This window comes from Chiloscyllium plagiosum, chromosome 14 (assembly GCF_004010195.1).
Source record: "Chiloscyllium plagiosum isolate BGI_BamShark_2017 chromosome 14, ASM401019v2, whole genome shotgun sequence".
Classification (NCBI taxonomy): Eukaryota; Metazoa; Chordata; class Chondrichthyes; order Orectolobiformes; family Hemiscylliidae; genus Chiloscyllium; species Chiloscyllium plagiosum.
Genome location: NC_057723.1, coordinates 34,017,426 through 34,035,525, shown reverse-complemented (window position 1 = coordinate 34,035,525; position 18,100 = coordinate 34,017,426). Strand labels below are relative to the sequence as shown.

General features: G+C 40.9%; 1 protein-coding gene across 11 annotated transcripts in view; it reads left to right on the top strand.

Moving 5' to 3' along the window:
• LOC122556611 (rho GTPase-activating protein 26-like) overlaps positions 1 to 18,100 on the top strand; it is a 241,669-nt gene that overhangs the window by 103,966 nt on the left and 119,603 nt on the right. For all 11 annotated transcript variants that reach the window (XR_006313586.1, XM_043703510.1, XM_043703505.1 and 8 more), the window contains exons 9-10: positions 8,282 to 8,376; positions 9,284 to 9,362. Coding sequence is in view for 10 of the 11 variants with exons in the window: in XM_043703510.1 (XP_043559445.1) it covers positions 8,282 to 8,376; positions 9,284 to 9,362 (174 nt within the window). In the remaining variant the exon portion in view is untranslated. The remainder of the gene's footprint in view (positions 1 to 8,281; positions 8,377 to 9,283; positions 9,363 to 18,100) is intronic.

Sequence of the window (18,100 nt, the reverse complement as noted above, 5' to 3'; positions counted from 1 at the left end):
GCTTGTTGTGTGTACATAGTTCCAAGTTTTTCATAGAGAACTATATTTTCTTAGAATGAATTCTCTTGTCAAGAGACACTTGAAAACAGACAGCAAAGGCAACAGCTGTGCAGGTGACTGCTGGGTCAGACAACAATTTCGGTTTCTTTCTCCATTTGAATCACTGCTCTTTGTCTGTCTTCCTGCTTTTTAAAGTGCTGTTGTTTTGATCTTTCTCCCCAAGTTCCAAAACAATGCAACAGCTTATAAAATAGTAATTACTGTGCCTAGAATTCAAGGAAATCAGCTCCAACACTGAAAATACCTCAAAAAAGCAGCAGGTCTTACAGCCTCAATTTTTCCTGTCCTCCATCTTGTTGTAGGTCATGTTGTGGCTGTAAAGGACATTGGTTAAATCACTGTTGAAATACTGCACGCAGTTCTGGTCTCTCTGTTCTTGGAAGGATGTTGTGAAACTTGAAAGGGTTTAGAAAAGATTTACAAGGATTAGATTAGATTAGATTAGATTACTTACAGTGTGGAAACAGGCCCTTCAGCCCAACAAGTCCACACCGCCCCGCCGAAGCGCAACCCACCCATACCCCTACATTTACCCCTTACCTAACGTTACGGGCAATTTAGCATGGCCAATTCACCTGACCTGCACATCTTTGGACTGTGGGAGGAAACCGGAGCACCCGGAGGAAACCCACGCAGACACGGGGAGAACGTGCAAACTCCACACAATCTGTCGCCAGAGGCGGGAATTGAACCCGGGTCTCTGGCGCTGTGAGGTAGCAGTTGCTGACATACTTGGATCATATTAAGTAACCTCCTGACATTATTTGACTACAAGCAACCTTTCTGATCCTCCTTAATGATGGAGGGCAGCACAGTTTCTAGTCTTAGTACCAGAGTCTTAGATAGGATTTTGAAATTGACATTTAGGAGTCAGATGGGCCAATAAGAAGCACAGTCCTCTGGGGCCTTCCCTTTTTATAAGAGTAAAAGAAATGTTTGCCGCTCTTAAAGATGGTGGGAGGAGGCCACGGCTATGTGAATTATTAGACATACTAAGCGTTAGTCCTGACCGTATACTTATAAATTCCTTAAAACTCACTGGGCAATCCGTCAGGATCAGGTGCCTTTCCATTCTGAAGCTGCCTCACAGCCTCCTGCGCCTCTTGTTCTGATAATGGCGCATTAAGGAGAGACTGTTGCACAAGGATCATTTCTGGGAGGTCCAAATTCTTAAAGAAAGACTCCATCTGAACCAGCCCATCCTCACAACTTTCAGACTGGTATAGTTCGCAGTAAAATTTCTGAAATGCCGCATTAATCCTTTTAGAATTGTGAGTTAAATTTCCATTATCTTCCCTGATTGAGGTAATGGCTTGAAGAGCACACCTTTTCCTGGCAAGATACGCTAAGTACTTGCGCGGCTTATCCCCATGCTCAAACAGCCTTTGATTTGCAAATGTAACCTCCCCCTTAGCTGTCTGTGTGAGCATGGAGTTCAGCGTGAACCGAAGCACTGTGATACTCTGCAGTTTAGCCAACGAGAGCCTATCAAAGTATGCCTTTTTAGCTCCTTCTGACATGGCTCAAGCAAGCATTGCTGCTCATTCTTCTGCTGTTTCTTCCTGGCAGAATACAAAATTACTAACCCCTTAGCAGTTTCCCAGAGAATGGATGGGCTACTGACCGAGCCTGAATTAATGTCTAAAAAAGCCCTGAATTCAGTAGAAATAAATTCAGTAAACTTGCTATCCTTAAGGATAAAGGGATCCAGTTGACAATGCCTTGAACCTACCATAATATCCTTACTCTTGACCATAAGATACACTGGAACATGATCAGAAAAACTGATATTGCCAATTGTACATGACATCACTGAGCTCAAATGTACTGTGAGGGAGTCAAAAAGAGATCCATCCTGGCATGGCATTTATGTGGAGTTGAGAAAAACGTAAAATCCCTGCCAGTAGGGTGAACTTGCGTCCAAACACCTGCCAATCCTAGTTCAACACACAAATCCCTTAATTGCTTGGATCTCAAAGAAGATATTGGGTGGCCTTTGGGCAATCTGTCCACTGTAGGATCTATTACACAATTGAAATCCCCCCGCGATATAATGCTGAGATGTGAGCTTAACCAGTCTAGAAAGTGAGTCTATCAAGAACTGTAGGGGGTGGACTGGGGGACAATAAACATTTAAGATCCCATATTCTTCCCGTGTGTATCAAAGCTTTAAGGATTACAAATCTCCTGTGTGTGTCTTTAATACACTTTAAATGGGAGACTTTTCCTACCCAGAATGTCCCCCCACCCCCACTCCTAGTATTGAAAGATAAGAAATAAACCCTGTCATATCCATTCTGTTGCACTTTCAGTTGCGCTTCATCATAGAGGTGTATTTCTCGCAATAGGACACCTCGTCAGACTGAAAAGTACCTTCTTCCTCTTGACCGGCGAGTGACTCCCCTTAATGTTCCAAGTACACCACTTGAACACATTCTAAGCCATAACCTTCTCTCACACCATTTAGACTCCAGAGACTGAGAACTCGAACTATAAATCACTGAACTTCAGTACAAGAAAGTCCACAAAACACAAAAACTAACTAAACTAAAACAGCTCTAACCAACAAACCTATGAAACTTGCAAAAACTATGCACACCAAAAATGAAAAAACAAAAGCGCCAAAGGCACTGATTAGAGGAATTCAAAGGGGGCACCAACACATCCCAAAACCTACTAACCATCCCAACCACCCACTTAACTCCTACCATCTAGGGTCGCACCACACCCACAGGCAACCCAGTAGGAGAAAAAAACAGGATTAGTAATATACACAAGTAAGTTAAAAGTAAATAGGTCACCCATCCCTTGGTGTAACTTAGAAATTAAAGGTAAATCTTCTATCCATTCAAGCATAATTATATGCAACTTATTACCAACAAAAGAGACTCCGCTAAGTCCTCTCTAAAGGACAAAACCAAACAACTCTGTTGTCTGCCATTCATTAATCTGACTTAAGTCAGCGTGTCCACAAAGTTCCTCACTTTTTCTGGCGGATCAAATAAATGTACAGATCCATTATAATCTGAAGCACTGCTGGTATCTTAGAGAGTACTGGATCCCAAGTGCTCTCAATCTCTTCTTGATGCTGTCATAGGACTTCCTCTTCTGGATCACCACTGCTGAAAAGTCCTGAAAGAACATGACCCTGGAGCCCTCGCACACCAATGCACTTGGATCCTTCCATCGGCCTCTGGAAGCTTCCATGCCCCTCTGTTTGTCTTTGTAATGGAACCGTACCAGCAGAGGGCGAGGGCGCTGGTTCATTCCTGGCCTTTGTGCTGCAACCCAGTGGGCTCTCTCAGTCTTTATCCTTCCCTTTTCAGCTTTCAAATTAAGGAATTCCGGGAACCACTTCTCAAAAAATACCACTGACTGCTCACCTTCTGTCCTTTGGCATGCCAACAAAAAGGAGGTTTTTTTCTTTCTGCCCCATTTGCAAGATCATCCACCAGATCCAGCAAACCATGGACCTGTGTTTCCAGGACTTCAATTGAAGTCTTGAATGAATCAACCTCTTCCTCTACCCTGTGGCCTGGCGCTCAAACTCATCAGTCCTTTTCGCCAGGTTCTTTCAGCATATCAACCAGGGCCTGGTGAGTAAGTAAGCACGTAGCCTTGGTGGGTTGAGCCGTGGCCCCGATCCCGGACAAACTTCCTCCTTTTTTCGGTGTTCTTCTGCAGCAAAAATGAAGCTAAATGAAATTTTCGGGTTCTGTGGCTCTTTTACTGTTTTATTTTTGCTCTCAGTAACTTGAATGGGGTGGGTTCTAGCTCTGTCCTGCCGATGTGTTGTGGCGCGGAGCCCAGCAAACGTGATCCTCTTAGGTCATCGCCATCTTGGATCCCCATATTCCTCCTCAAATATTTGTCAAATTGCCTTTTAGGGTAATTTTCCATTGTATTTGCTGCCTCAATAATTGCTTACGTTAAGTAAAAACCTAGCAGTTGTTCTGGTGATAATCCTCCATTTATGCCAATTTAGTGATTTTTGCCAACCTGCAAATGGGTAATGTTTCTAGTTGGCAACTTTTAATCAGATGTGTTCTGACAACCAGTTGTCAATGTGAAATTCAACATTGTTCTTCTCTCCAAAGATGCTCTATGTTCTGCAGGGAATTTCTACAATTTTCTTTGTTTGTTTTTGATTTTCAGAACCTGTAGTGTTTTGCTTTAATTCCATTTTTTATGTTGCTTTTTCTCTTAGCACCCAGCCATATTGTTTGGTGTTATCAGTCGGTAGTAAAACAAAAGTCTTAAGTTTACAGTGAGCAGAGAAGCAGTTGCACTCTCACTAGCATCAGAGAAAAACTTCCTATAAAGATCTAGTGATTTTCGTGGCATGTTTTTCCTCTTTCCTGATGGTTCTTTGAACCTGGTGCCAGGCCATATGACATTGAGCAGAATGACGTCAGCAGTAATGTAAGTAGCCAAGCACCTTGAAGCATTCATGCACAGTAAATCAGGAATTTGAAAGCATTTCGGTGCCAGCTGTGGTCCAGTAACACTGTGAGGGTAAAAATCTCCTTGAAACTTGAGTGCAAAAAATAAGGATGACACTGCAGTGCAGTATTAAATGATTGCTCCATAGTTGCGGATAAAGGTGTTAATTTAAATTCCCCTTTGCCCCTGAGAAAGGTGTAAAAATTCTTATGATATCATCTTCAAAAAGAGCATGTGTTATGGTTTGTTAGTGGGTTCAGTTGGATATAACAAAGTACTCTGCAGTTAACAAGTTTATTGGTAGTTTTCGATATATATAAAGTAGTGATGAATATATTAAATGATAATTAGTATAGTCAGATAAATATATGGATGTACATGAAGCAGTAAATATGTGTATATACAGCAATCCATATGTATTAAACAGTTATCTACTTTAGTTTGCACGTGTTTCCAATATATCTAATGAGTGCTGAAACTACTTCAGACATGCATTTCATTGCCTTTCACCTATTGGGGACCCTGCTTACAATGGCTGGTCTGGAGAACTCTGAGTTCCTGGCACCATTCACAATCCCGGTCCAAGGTGAAATCCCCTGAATAGGGCAAAGTCCCCGATGTTAATACTCATCTGAATCTAAGATGACATGCCATTTCAGCATTCTGTGGTGCTTTCAGTACTTTCCTGGACATTGTCCCTGATGAGCAACCCAACGAAATAGCAGTGCTTCGAAAGCTTGTGCCTTCAAATAAACCTGTTAAACTATAACCTGGTGTTGTGTGATTTTTAACTTTACTACCGATAGCATGGTTCTGTGCAGAGGATGTCATGCCTCACGAACTTGATCGAATATTTTTTGAGGAGGTGATGAAGATTGAGGGAAAAGCAGTTGATGTTATCTTCTTGGACTCCAGGAAAGCCTTGACAAAGACTGGTACAAAAGGTGAAGTCACATGGTATCAGGGTGAGCTGGCAAGATGGATACAGAATTGGCTTAGTTATAGGAGACAGGGTAGCAGTGGACGGATGCTTTTCAAAATGGAGGTTTGTGACAAGTGGTGTTCCACAGGGATCAGTGCTGGGACCTCTGCTGTTTGTGGTCTACATAAATGATTTGTAGGAAAACACAGCTGGGTCTGTTTAGTATGTTTGCCCACGATACAAAGATTGGTAGAGTTGCGTATACAGAGGAGGATTGTTAGAAATATAGCAGAATATAGATCAGTTGTAGACATGGGCAGAAAAATGGCAGATGGAGTTTAATCCAGACAAATGTGAGGTGATGTATTTTGCAAGGTCAAGTACAGGTGGAAATCATACAGTGAATAGTAGAACCCTTCGGCGTATTGAGGAATCTGGGTGTGCATGTCCACAGATCACTGAAGGTGGCAGCTAAGTTAGTAAAAAAAGGCGTATGGCATCCTTACCTTCAATGAAAAAGGGCATTGTGTATCAGGATATGAATATAATGCTGCAGCTTTAAAGAGCTTTAGTTAGGCCACACTTGGAATATTGTGGACAATTCTGGTCACTGCACTATCAGAAGGATGTGGATCATTTGGAGAGGATACAGAAAATGTTTATCAGGATGTTGCCTGGTATAGAGGATTTTAGCTATGAGAAAAGGTTAGATAGACTGGGTTTGTTTTCACTGGAACGCAGGAAGTTGAAAGATGACATGATAGAAGTTCATAAGATTGTGAATGGCATGGATAGAGTGGAAACTGAGGCTTTTTCCTTGGGTGGAGAGGTCAATTACTAGGGGCACAGGTTCAAGGTGGGTGGTGGGGGAATTGGGGGTGGGAAGGCGTTTAAGGGAAATGTGTCAGGCAAAGGGTGGTGAGTGCCTGGAATGCGCTGTCAGAGGAGTTGGCAGAGACGGACACAGTAGCAGTGTTCAAGAAGCACCTGGACGCATACATCAACAGAAAAGGAATATGGGCCCTGTAAGTGAAGACAGTTCTAGGATGGAAGTGCAAAAGTGTCGGTGCAGGCTTGGAGGGCCAAAGGATCTGTTCCTGTGCTGTATTGTTTGTTCTTTCTTTGTTCAGTGCTGGTTCAGCCATGTTACATTTTTATAAAATGTATCAGCATGCTGAGCCTTTTGTGTTTTGATTTATTTTAACCTGATTACTTTTCTTGAATAAGAATAAATGGACAGTAAATCTGAAATAAATGTACTAAATGATTGTTGGTTATTAAGCTAACTAAAACTCTTCACTACATTCTAGCCCATGCTAACTCATACCGTACCCATAATTTCCCCTAATAGCCATTGCGGCAGGAATGAAACTTGGCAAGTTAATCTTTAGGATTGGGGCTGCAGGTAGGAGAAGGGAAGTGAGGACATTTATGAAGGGGGCAATGATACTGCAAGGGAGGAATACAACAAAGCATGAATGGGGAGGGGGTCATGTAGGATCGGGATAGTTTGCCCGTGGCCAGGAGTATGTTGCCTACAACAAGAGGTCTGGGGGAATGAGCAGAATTTGTGAAAACACCACAGATATGGTGGAAATGCTGCTGATACCTGCGAGACACACCAGAAAGAAGTCATAATGGCCAATAGAAGAGGGTTGCAATGAATAATATTGACAGCAGGTTTAATATAAGGGTTGCAGTGGAATGAAGAGTGATACTTGCTCATTTGACAGGATATGGATGTTCCTGCTTTCCCGCAGGAGCGGTCACAGTCTTCCCTTGTAAGGCCCAGGATTCTCCTCTTGCAAGGAATCTACTATCAGGGTTACTGAACTTTTTCAGGCTCTGTTTGCCCTGTTATGGGCTATCTTCTCCTGTAATGAGAGAAATAGAGGAAATTGCTTGATACGAAAGTGTCTGATACATCTTTAGGTGCAAAAGGGTGAAAGGCGGTGAGATGTTCTGAGGAGGCAGTGCAGAGGCAGTGGTCTGAGAGATTTATTGGGTGCGCTCAGGTGAGGGATGATGTTACAAGCAATATTGAGAGTGGCAGAACATGACCCTCAGTAGGAGGTGTATACAACAGCAGAGAGAGTGAATGTGAAGTTGCAGAGAGGGCACATTTTTAGGGCATTGTTGACTATTCCTCCACGTGGGAATGGCACTACAGAAAGAAATGAACAAAGTTCATACCTGTTCTCACCATGTCTACTCTGCTTACTTTGGATTTCACGTTGCTGGGCTGCTAGAAATAAAATCCTTGGCTTGAGTGGAAACAGCTGATGTTTAAGTAGCAAGTTGTCTCTGCAAATCAAGCAACTGCAAATCCCAACTAATCTTGTTGCTATCCCCACCAAAGTGGGAAATGCAGTATTTGTTCAGGCTGTTCTGTTGTGAAAATTCAGGCCAATGCTTTGAGTTTCATGAACCTTTTACAGGCAGCAAAACGTAATGCAGAAGGAATTATTGTGGACTTGCTTGACTGACTCATTTTCTAAACTTTAGTTAGTCTCATGTGTTCCTTCTCAAATGTTTTATATTTCCAGTTGTGGGTTTAATGATACCGCAGAAAAATACAAATTCATTTGGTGCATTAACATGAATACTTCTTACTTAGAATGAGTTTCATATTCTTACTCAAGTGACATGTATTACAGCCTCCTGAATCAGGGTGTTCATCACATTTATTTATTGAAAATCAAGATTTTATTAAGAATTTCCAGCGTGCAGTCCTATGATAGCCAGGAAACCCTTCATATCCATCCAACTGGCATTCCTTTCTGTGACTATTTTTGTTTTTGTATAATTGTTGAAAGGAATTAGAATATTATTCATTGGTGCATTTGGTTTTCGAAGGGCGATGAAGAAACATTTACCTTAAAGTCATGCATTAGGAGAAAAACTGATTCTATTGAGAAGAGATTCTGTTTTGATGTGGAAGGAGTAGACAGGTGAGTTGAATGGTGCACATTGTAATTTTATTGGTATCACATGCATGTTTTTTGCTGGTCTTGCAAATGCCCATTGAGAGAAAGTTCTAGTCTCTCCATGTTCAGATGTAAACTGCTTGTTGAATTTGAAGCTTTTGTGTGCTACTGTTTAAATTTGTGATGAAGAGCTTATTCCCGAAACGTTGATTCTGCTGCTCCTTGGATGCTGCCTGACCTGCTGTGCTTTTTCCAGCACCACACTCTTGACTCTGTATGCTAGTGTTTCTCAAGGTGACTGTGTTTGAGAATGACACATTCTATATTTTGCATCTTTTGCAAGAATGAAATTTCTCTACAGTTCAATCACAACTAAGATTGCAAGGTACCTAACAATGGTCCTACGCTTTAATGTTACGATCCTGAAAGTGTTTTGAACGGCATTACTTATAAATTAAACTTTCCTGCTGATAGGAGTCTGAATTTGTTTGAAATAAGCTGTAGACAGATCCTGATCTCACTTTAAACCTGCAAAACCTCAGAAACAGTTGTTACTATGATGATTAAATATAACTGGATGAAGTTGCTTTTCAGTGTATTTGCTTTGTTCCAAGGATGGCTTAACTTCGTGATAGCAGCAATCCAAGCTGTACTTCTTCACTTTTAAATAAATAACTTCAAAAAAAAGATAAAATGCTTTTAAAAAATACATCTATAAAATCTCACATGAAATCAAATTGTTTGCATGAGAAAGCTTTTTCTCAGATCTAAATATTGGTTAAGATACCTTTTTTCGCCTCGTTGTATTGCTAAATTCTGCTATTTTCAGGAAGGAAAACACATAAATATGTTCTTTGTTCGAGACAATTAAATGAACTCTTGAAGTGATCATCTGAGATGGACAGTTTTGATTGCATTGTATCCTCCACAGGGCAACCACAATCACCATGCAGGCACTTTCTGAGGAGGACAGAAGACTGTGGATAGAGGCCATGGATGGCAGAGAGCCAGTAAGGATAATACTAATGATTAGTGTTGTATGAAGAATCTAATTCCAGTTTGTTGCTTTTCAAGCTCGCCAATTTGAATTGCACATCTTGTACTTAGCGTAACAAGCTGATGTTTGTAGATTGTTGGTTTAGATATGGATTCTGAATACATGGACACTTACGTTTTGCTGTTTTAGCTCTGTTGGATGCACGCTAAAATGGCGAGGTTGTCAAGAGATCGCTATTATACATCTTTCACTTGTTTCAGTGACAATGCATTTAAACAGTGAAAATTCTCAGCCCTTCTTGTTGACTCCAAATGTAACTCAACAGGTTTGTGACTAACCATCGCAAACAAGGCTGAAAGGTGATCCAAGAGTCATTTTGAACTGATTTATGGCTCTTGTGCACTGAGATTGGGGTTCTAGAACTGGGTAGTAGCCTTGTTGCTCTGGCTGTAGAGCATGGATCTGCGCTGAGTTTAGAGCATAGAAAAAAAACTGCGTAGTCGATATGAAAATTACAACAACTTCCCATCTTCAGCAAGATGTCTATGATTTTTGATCGCTGATGAGGATGGGGAAACCAAAACTTAGTGAAGGCAAAAGCATAATCGAAGAAGGGAGGTTTGATGTTTCAAGTGGGAGTCTGGTTTGGGGGAGTGTAAAGGATCAAGATCCACTCATCACTAACATTCTAAGTGAAACAGGGACAAGGAGTAGAATAGAATGTACATTTTAAGAAAGCATGACAGGAGGAGATCAATGAAAGGGGATGAGACAATGGAAGAATTGGAGAACAAATGTCTTTGAAATTTATTCACTAGGGCAAGTGGAATCAATGGAGTATGCTGAAGATGGGATCAGAAGTAGATATATTGGTGTTTTTCAAAGACCCTTAAGAAAAGGTAGGACTAATAAATTAAACTGCATTTATTTCAATGCAAGGGACCTAACAGGGAAGGCAGATGAACTCAGGGCATGGTTAGGAACATGGGACTGGGATACCATAGCAATTACAGAAACATGGGTCAGGGGATGGACAGGACTGGCAGCTTAATGTTTCAGGATACAAATGCTACAGGAAGGGTAGAAAGGGAGGCAAGAGAGGAGGGGGAGAGGGGTTTTTGATAAATGATAGCGTTACAGCTGTACTGAGGGAGGATCTTACTGGTAATACATCCAGGGAAGTTATTTGGGTGGAACTGAGAAATAAGAAAGGGATGATCACCTTATTGGGATTGTATTATAGACCCCCTAATAGTTAGAGGGAAATTGAGAAACAAACTTGTAAGGAGATCTCAGCTATCTGTAAGAATAATAGGATGGTTATGGTAGGGGAGTTTTAAGTTTCCAAACATAGCCTGGGACTGCCATAGTGTTAAAGGTTTAGATGGAGAGGAAGTTAAGTGTGTACAAGAAAATTTTCTGATTCAGTATTTGGATGTACCTACTAGAGGAAGTGCAAAACTTGACCTACTCTTGGGAAATAAGGCAGGGCGGGTAACTGAGGTGTCAGTGGGGGAGCACTTTGGGGCCAGCGACCATAATTCTTTTAGATTTAAAATGGTGATGGAAAAGGATTAACCAGATCTAAAAGTTGAAGTTCTAAATTGGAGAAAGGCCAATTTTGATGGTACTTGGCAAGAACTTTCAAAAGCTGATTGGGGCAGATGTTCGCAGGTAAAGGGACGGCTGAAAAATGGAAAGCCTTCAGAAATGAGATAACAAGAATCCAGAGAAAGTATATTCCTGTTAAGGTGAAAGGAAAGACTGGTAGGTATAGGGAATGCTGGATGACTAAAGAAATTGGTTAAGAAAAAGAAGGAAGCATATGTAAGGTATAGACAGGATAGATCGAGTGAATCCTTAGAAGAGTATAAAGGCAGTAGGAGTATACTTAAGAGGGAAATCAGGAGGGCAAAAGGGGACATGAGATAGCTTTGGCAAATAGAAATAAGGAGAATCCAAATACATTAATGACAAAAGGGTAACGTGGGAGAGAAGAGACCCTCTCAAAGATCAGCAAGGTGGCCTTTCTGTGGAATTGCAGAAAATGGGGGAGATGCTAAATGAGTATTTTGCATCAGTATTTACTGTGGAAAAGGACTTGGAAGATGTAGAATGTAGGGAAACAGATGGTGACATCTTGCAAAATGCCCATATTACAGAGCAGGAAGTGCTGGATGTCTTGAAATGCATAAAGGTGGATAAATCCCCAGAACCTGATCAGGTGTACCCGAGAACTCTGTGGGAAGTGAGTGAAGTGATTGCTGGGCCTCTTGCTGAGATATTTGTATCATTGATAGTCACAGGTGAGGTGCCAGAAGACTGGAGGTTGGCTAATGTGGTGCTACTGTTTAAGAAGGGTGGTAAGGACAAGCCAGGGAACTATAGACCAGTAAGCTGTACGTCACTGGTGGGCAAGTTGTTGGAGGGAATCCTGAGGGATAGGATGTACATGTATTTGGAAAGGCAAGGACTGATCAGAGATAGTCAACATGACTTTGTGTGTGGGAAATCATGTCTCTCCGATTTGATTGAGTTTTTTGAAGAAGTAACAAAGAGGATTGATGAGGGAAGATTGGTAGATGTGATCTATATGGACTTCAGTATGGCATTCAACAAGGTTCCCCATGGGAGACTGATTAGCAAGGTTAGATCTCATGGACTACAGGGAGAACTAGCCATTTGTATACAGAACTGGCTCAAAGGTAGAAGGCAGAGAGTGGTGGTGGAGGGTTGTTTTTCAGACTGGAGACCTGTGACCAGTGGAGTGCCACAAGGATCAATGCTGGGTCCTGTACTTCTCATTTATATAAATGATTTGGATGTGAGCATAAAAGGTATAGTTGGTAAGTTTGCAGATGACACCAAAATCGGAGGTGTAGTGGACAGCGAAGAAGGTTACCTCACATTATAACAGGATCTTGATCAGATGGGCCAATGGACTGAGAAGTGGCAGATGGAGTTTAATTCAGATAAATGCGAGGTGCTGCATTTTGGGAAAGCAAATCTTAGCAGGACTTGTACACAATGGGAAGGTCGTAGGGAGTGTTACTGAACAAAGAGATCTTGGAGTGCAGGTTCATAGCTCCTTGAAAGTGGAGTCCCATTAGATAGAATAGTGACGAAGGCGTTTGGTATGCTTTGCTTTATCGGTCAGAGTATTGAGTACAGCAGCTGGGAGGTTATGTTGCTTCTGTACAGGACATTGATTAGGCCACTGTTGGAATATTGCGTGCAATTCTGGTCTCCTTCCTATCTGAACGATGTTGTGAAACTTGAAAGGGTTCAGAAAAGATTTACAAGGATGTTGCCAGTGTTGGAGGATTTGAGTTATAGGGAGAAGCTGGCAGATGGGACTAGATTGGGTTGGGATATCTGGTCGGCATGGACGGGTTGGACCAAAAGGTCTGTTTCCGTGCTGTACATCTCTATGACTCTATAACTCTGGAGATAGCTAAGGCTAAGTCGTGTAATCATGTTTAATGAGAAAATGTTTTCATCACACTGCTGTCTGCAGTTCATCTTTTTTCCTCCAAGAGACAGCAGTGCTCTAGTTTTCGATCTGATCATATTTTTCGTCATGCAATGTGGTATTTCAGCACTTAAATCTTAGACATTCTGGATAGGAAGCTAGTTCAGGTAACACTTTTTATCCTGTCAGTGGTTTCATTATGAATTCATAACACAAAATACTGACTTTGAAATCAAAACAGTTGATTTGTGGGGCATTATGCCAGGATAATCTGATTAGTGCCAAGTGCGTTAAAGTTGATATTCTTATTTAATGTTGCATAAGTCTTTTAAGTAATTAGGAAGATAGTAATGAAACTATTGATAATGTTGAGGCTCTGTTTGTTTGCCTTTATCAATAATGGTTACTGTACTTTGAAACTAATTATATGAACCGCTTTGAGCTTTTCCTTGTCAGCTGTAGTATCGATGAGTACACTTTATGCTATCAAAGCAGTACACAGCTGATCAGTTGTGGTTGTATAATGCAAAAATATTAGTGAATCACCAAAACTTATGTATTCAGTTCAGTCAATCAGCAAGCTGAACGGCCTCCAAAATTTCCAGTAAGTTGGCAGGAATTGCATGTTTGTTACAAGCTGGAAGTATATTGCCTGCTATATCAGTAAAGATGAAAACCTTTGACCTTTATTCCAGGCATGAGCATTTGATAGACTTTAGATCCTTTGCTTGTGTAAATAAAGGACAGTAAATAGCTGGCACCAGACTCAACTTGACTCAGAAAAAGTGGGTCTATGTTTATGTTGTAAAAGGACTCTTATGTAAAACTACATTAAGCAAATTAAGTGTATTAAAACACACTAACCTAAATTTGGATCGGAGAAAAGTGCTCCAGCCAAACTCTGGGTTAAAAGTAGTTAGAATCTGCTGGAAAATAATATTTTCTCCCTTTTCTTCCATACTTTTGCAACTTCTCTTTTCATTAATTATCACCTCACATCCCCAACATTCACTTTACTCGTTTAAAAGGTATCTAGATGAATATATGAATAGGAAGTTTTTAGAGGGATATGGGCCAAGTGCTGGCAAATGGGATTAGATTAGGTTGGGATATCTGGTCGGCATGGACGAGTTGGACTGAAGGGTCTGTTTCCATACTTTACATCTCTGTGACTCTAACTGTGCACCATTGTGATGCCGAAGGTGGGTTGGATCTCTTGTGCTTTACAAGCCAGCTTTCTGTTCGTCTCCAAAGCGCACCAATTTGAAATAAATGATTCACCAAGGTCAAGTTCAAGGAGTCATAGAATCATATAGTACAGAAGAGGCCCTCCACCCCATCGAGTCAGTACCACCAAACATATACGACCATCTAGACATGTCCCACATTCCCTCACCAGGTTGCCTGATGTCTGCCCTGTCCATGTACATTAATTTCAAGTCATTCTACTCTGTTTCTCAATTATGTTAAAAGATGTTTACCTAACTGAAGTACATTAACACCTGATCACCTTTAGTCTTTTTTTCTGTTGCTCTTTCGGTTATTGCCTAATGAAGGACAAGTACTAAAGCAGTTTCTGAAGTAAATGGAAAGGTGACCTGATTTCTGGATGATCAAGTTCTCAGTGACTCATGCTGCCTTGTTGTGACATTTAAAATAGGACGTAATGTTCTCCACCAGCGCACATAGCCAATGAAACTAAATGGACATACTAATGAAAGAGAGGATCTGTCTCTCTATTATCAGAATTCAGTTCTTTTTTCACAGAAGTGTGCTTTTTAAAGTATTTCCTAAATAAAAATCTGGAAAGTAGTTCTCACATGAAGTTCTTTTTTCTATTCCTCAGTGCAAGGCATGGCCTGCAGGGGCTGACTATACCTCTCAGTAACCGCCTATTTTATTTCCCCTTCCCACTCTCTTTCCGACATGACCATCCTTGGCCGCCTTCGTTGCCACAACGAACTAAACCGCAAATTGGGGGAACATCTTCCACCTGGGCAGCCTACAGCCTGGAGGACTCAACATTGAGTTCTCCAATTTCAAATAACCTCCCTTCTCATCCTCTGACTCCCCTTCCCATCACCTCCATCTCCCTTCCACTCCTGACAGCCACCTACGGCATTCACTTCTCCCACTAACCAACCAGGTCATACACTCTGCCTGTCTTCACCTATCTCCACTTCACTACCCTGCCCCTGCCACCCCATTTATCAGCAGCTCCCCCAACACCAACCCCAGTCCTGAAGAAGAGTTACACCTGAAATGTCAACTTCTCCACCTCCTGATGCTGCCTGACTTACTGTGTTCTTCCAGCTTCCTGTCTGTCAGCTGTGTAATCCAAGCAAGCACATTATGATTGAACCTTGGTTTTTATCCCCATAACAGCACAATTATTCTTATAATATTCTTTGAACTTGATAAAATGCCTTTTGTTTGAGCTTATCAAATGGAGACTATTGGTCCAACATTGCAGTGTAAAATTAATTTTAATTGCAGTTTTCTTGTATATTTACAGAATGCAGTATCTTTTTTAAAAAAAATTTCAAAACCCCAAGCGAAAGAAAAAAAACCCATTTTCTTCGGGGCCAAGGTTATTGTCTCCACATCTCAGAAATGGTAGTTTGAGGGTTTAGTAATCTTTTCTGTTCATATGCAGCGTTCGTAGTCCAATGTGCTGTACAGGAATTGTTTGTTTATTATTGGATTTTTCTCAATATGGAAGTGCATTCTTAACATTTTAAACAGTTCCAGCCAATCATATGGCAGAGTTTACTAAATGATTAGATAAATATTAGAATTAGCGAGCTCAGTAAGACAAAAAAACAATAATGGAAGTTTAGGTTGAAAATGAGATTTAGATTCAATTTGTTTTTCAGCTGAAAATAAACTCTCCCAGTTATTGTTATGTGGGATTTTTCCTCTGATGTCACATGACAAATGTGTGTTTCTTGTAATAGTAACAAACAATATTTCTACATTTAGTTTTGGTATTAGGGCATTTTATTTAAAATTTGAATTGAAACATTTCAGTTGGAAAATTGCTATTTGCCATTTATGTTTGAACTCCATTTCATCATGAGGAAATGAGATATGGAAAGTTTTATTCGCAGGGTGAAAGTGTTCCTGTTTAGGCCAGCATTTATGGTCCTTCCCTAATTATCTAGAGGGCAGTTTAAGAGTCACCTCTTTGCTGTGGGTCTGGAGTCATAATGGCCAGACCATAAGGATGGCAGTTTCCTTCCTGAAAGAGCATTAGTGAACCAGATAGGTTTTTCTGACAATTGACAATGGATTTATGGTCATCATTAGACTCTTAATTTCAGATTTTTAAAAAAATTGAATTCAAATTCCACGAACTGTCATAGCTGGATTTAAACCAGATCCCGAGGATATTATCTGGGTCTCTGGATTAATAGTCTAGCGATAATGTCACTATGCCAGGTAGAGGCAATGGAATAGTGATCATGTCACTGGACTGGTAAAGCCAGAGTAATATTCTCTGAAAACAGGTTTAGTCCCACCATGACAAATGCTGAAATTTTAATTCAATAAAACAAGTCTAATGGTCAGCATTGTCAATTACCATAAAAACCTATCTAGTTAACAAATTTCTTTTATCTAATGAAATTTGCTGTCATTGCCTGGTGTGGCCGAAATGTGACACTAAGCCCACAGAAATGTAATTTATTCTTAACTGCCCTCTGAAATGACCTAGAGTGCTACTCAGTTCATAGTTTATTAGGGATGGTTAACAAATTCTGGCCTTGCCAGTGATAGCCAAATCCCATGTAAGAACATAAAACAAATTAAACTTGTGCAAGGATGATTCATGCACACCTGGTGCTTCAATGCAGGCACTGTTTCAGCTCTTCATGTTAACTTGGATTTCTTGCACTGTCACATTGAACAATTATTGTGAAGTAGTTCCAGCTCATGGAGCTTTCATTCATGTTTTATATATTGCATTTTTCAGTATCTTGTTTGCACTCTGTGTCTGTCTGTGGGTTTCTCTTATTCTCGCTGGAACTTGCTGTCATGCTCCCAGTCCTATACCTGTGCCTCTCACTGGGGATTATGCTCTAAATTTTTAAATCAATAATCAAGGGAGATAGCTGGGAGGCACGGGTTGAAGTCTCACCTGCTCCAGAGCTGTGAACAGGTTGATTAGAAAAATAGGTTAAATTTGGAAATTTCAATGATAAAGCGTGGGCCATTTTGTGGCACAATCCTTGGACTGGGAAACCTGGGTTCAAGTCCCACCTGCTCCAGAGGTGCATCTCTGAACAGGTTGATGAAAAATGATAAAATTAGCCTGCAAGGTATGGTTGTATTAGACATCTTTCTGCTTTAGAGAACTTCCCTTCTCACAAACTGCAATGAAGAGATAAACTGAAGAAGGAGAATGACAGAAGAGCATGAAGAAGGACAGTAAGGACATGTGAAGTAAAGGCTGATAACCTACCATATAGAGTGAGTCAGGGTTAAGATGAACATACTGAAGGGATATTGAGAATGCAGTGGGGTGTGTTCTGAAATTAGAGAACTAGATTTAAGTTGTGTTTGTTTATGGTTCCAGAATCATACAATCATAGAAAAAAGGGCTCATTAGAAAAAGAAATAAAATAAGAGATTGGTTACAGCACAAAAGGAGACTGTTAGACCTGCCATGTCTTGCTAGATTTCTGAAAGAGCAGTTCACCTAATGCCACCTTGTTGATTTCTCTCCATAACCATGTGCATTCTTGCTTTTCAGAAAATAATCTAATTCCCTGATAGATGCCTGGATTAAGCATACCTGCACACCACTCTTCGACATGCTATTTCACCATAGCTTCTTCTGCAATTACTTCACATCAACATCTGTTGGTTCCAGACTCTTCCACAAATCGATCAGTTTCTCCTTAACCACTCTATCCAGCTTCTTCCTGATTTTGAATGCCTCTATTCATTCCCGATGAAGGGCTTATGCCCGAAACATTGATTCTCCTGCTCCTCGGATGCTGCTTTACCCGCTGTGCTTTTCCAGCGCCACACCTTTCAACTCTGATCTCCAGCATCTGCAGTCCTCACTTTCTCCTATTTAATATCCTGTCAACCTTTTCTTCTTCAAAGAGAATAAACATTTCCCCTCAATCAATGTAACTGAGTTTCCTCATTGCTAGAGCTATTAGACTGTAAACCGTAAGATAGACCCTCCCCACACCTTTCCGCTTTCCGCAAAGACCGTTCCCTCCATGACCTGGTCAGGTCCACACCCCCCAACAACCAACCCTCCCTTC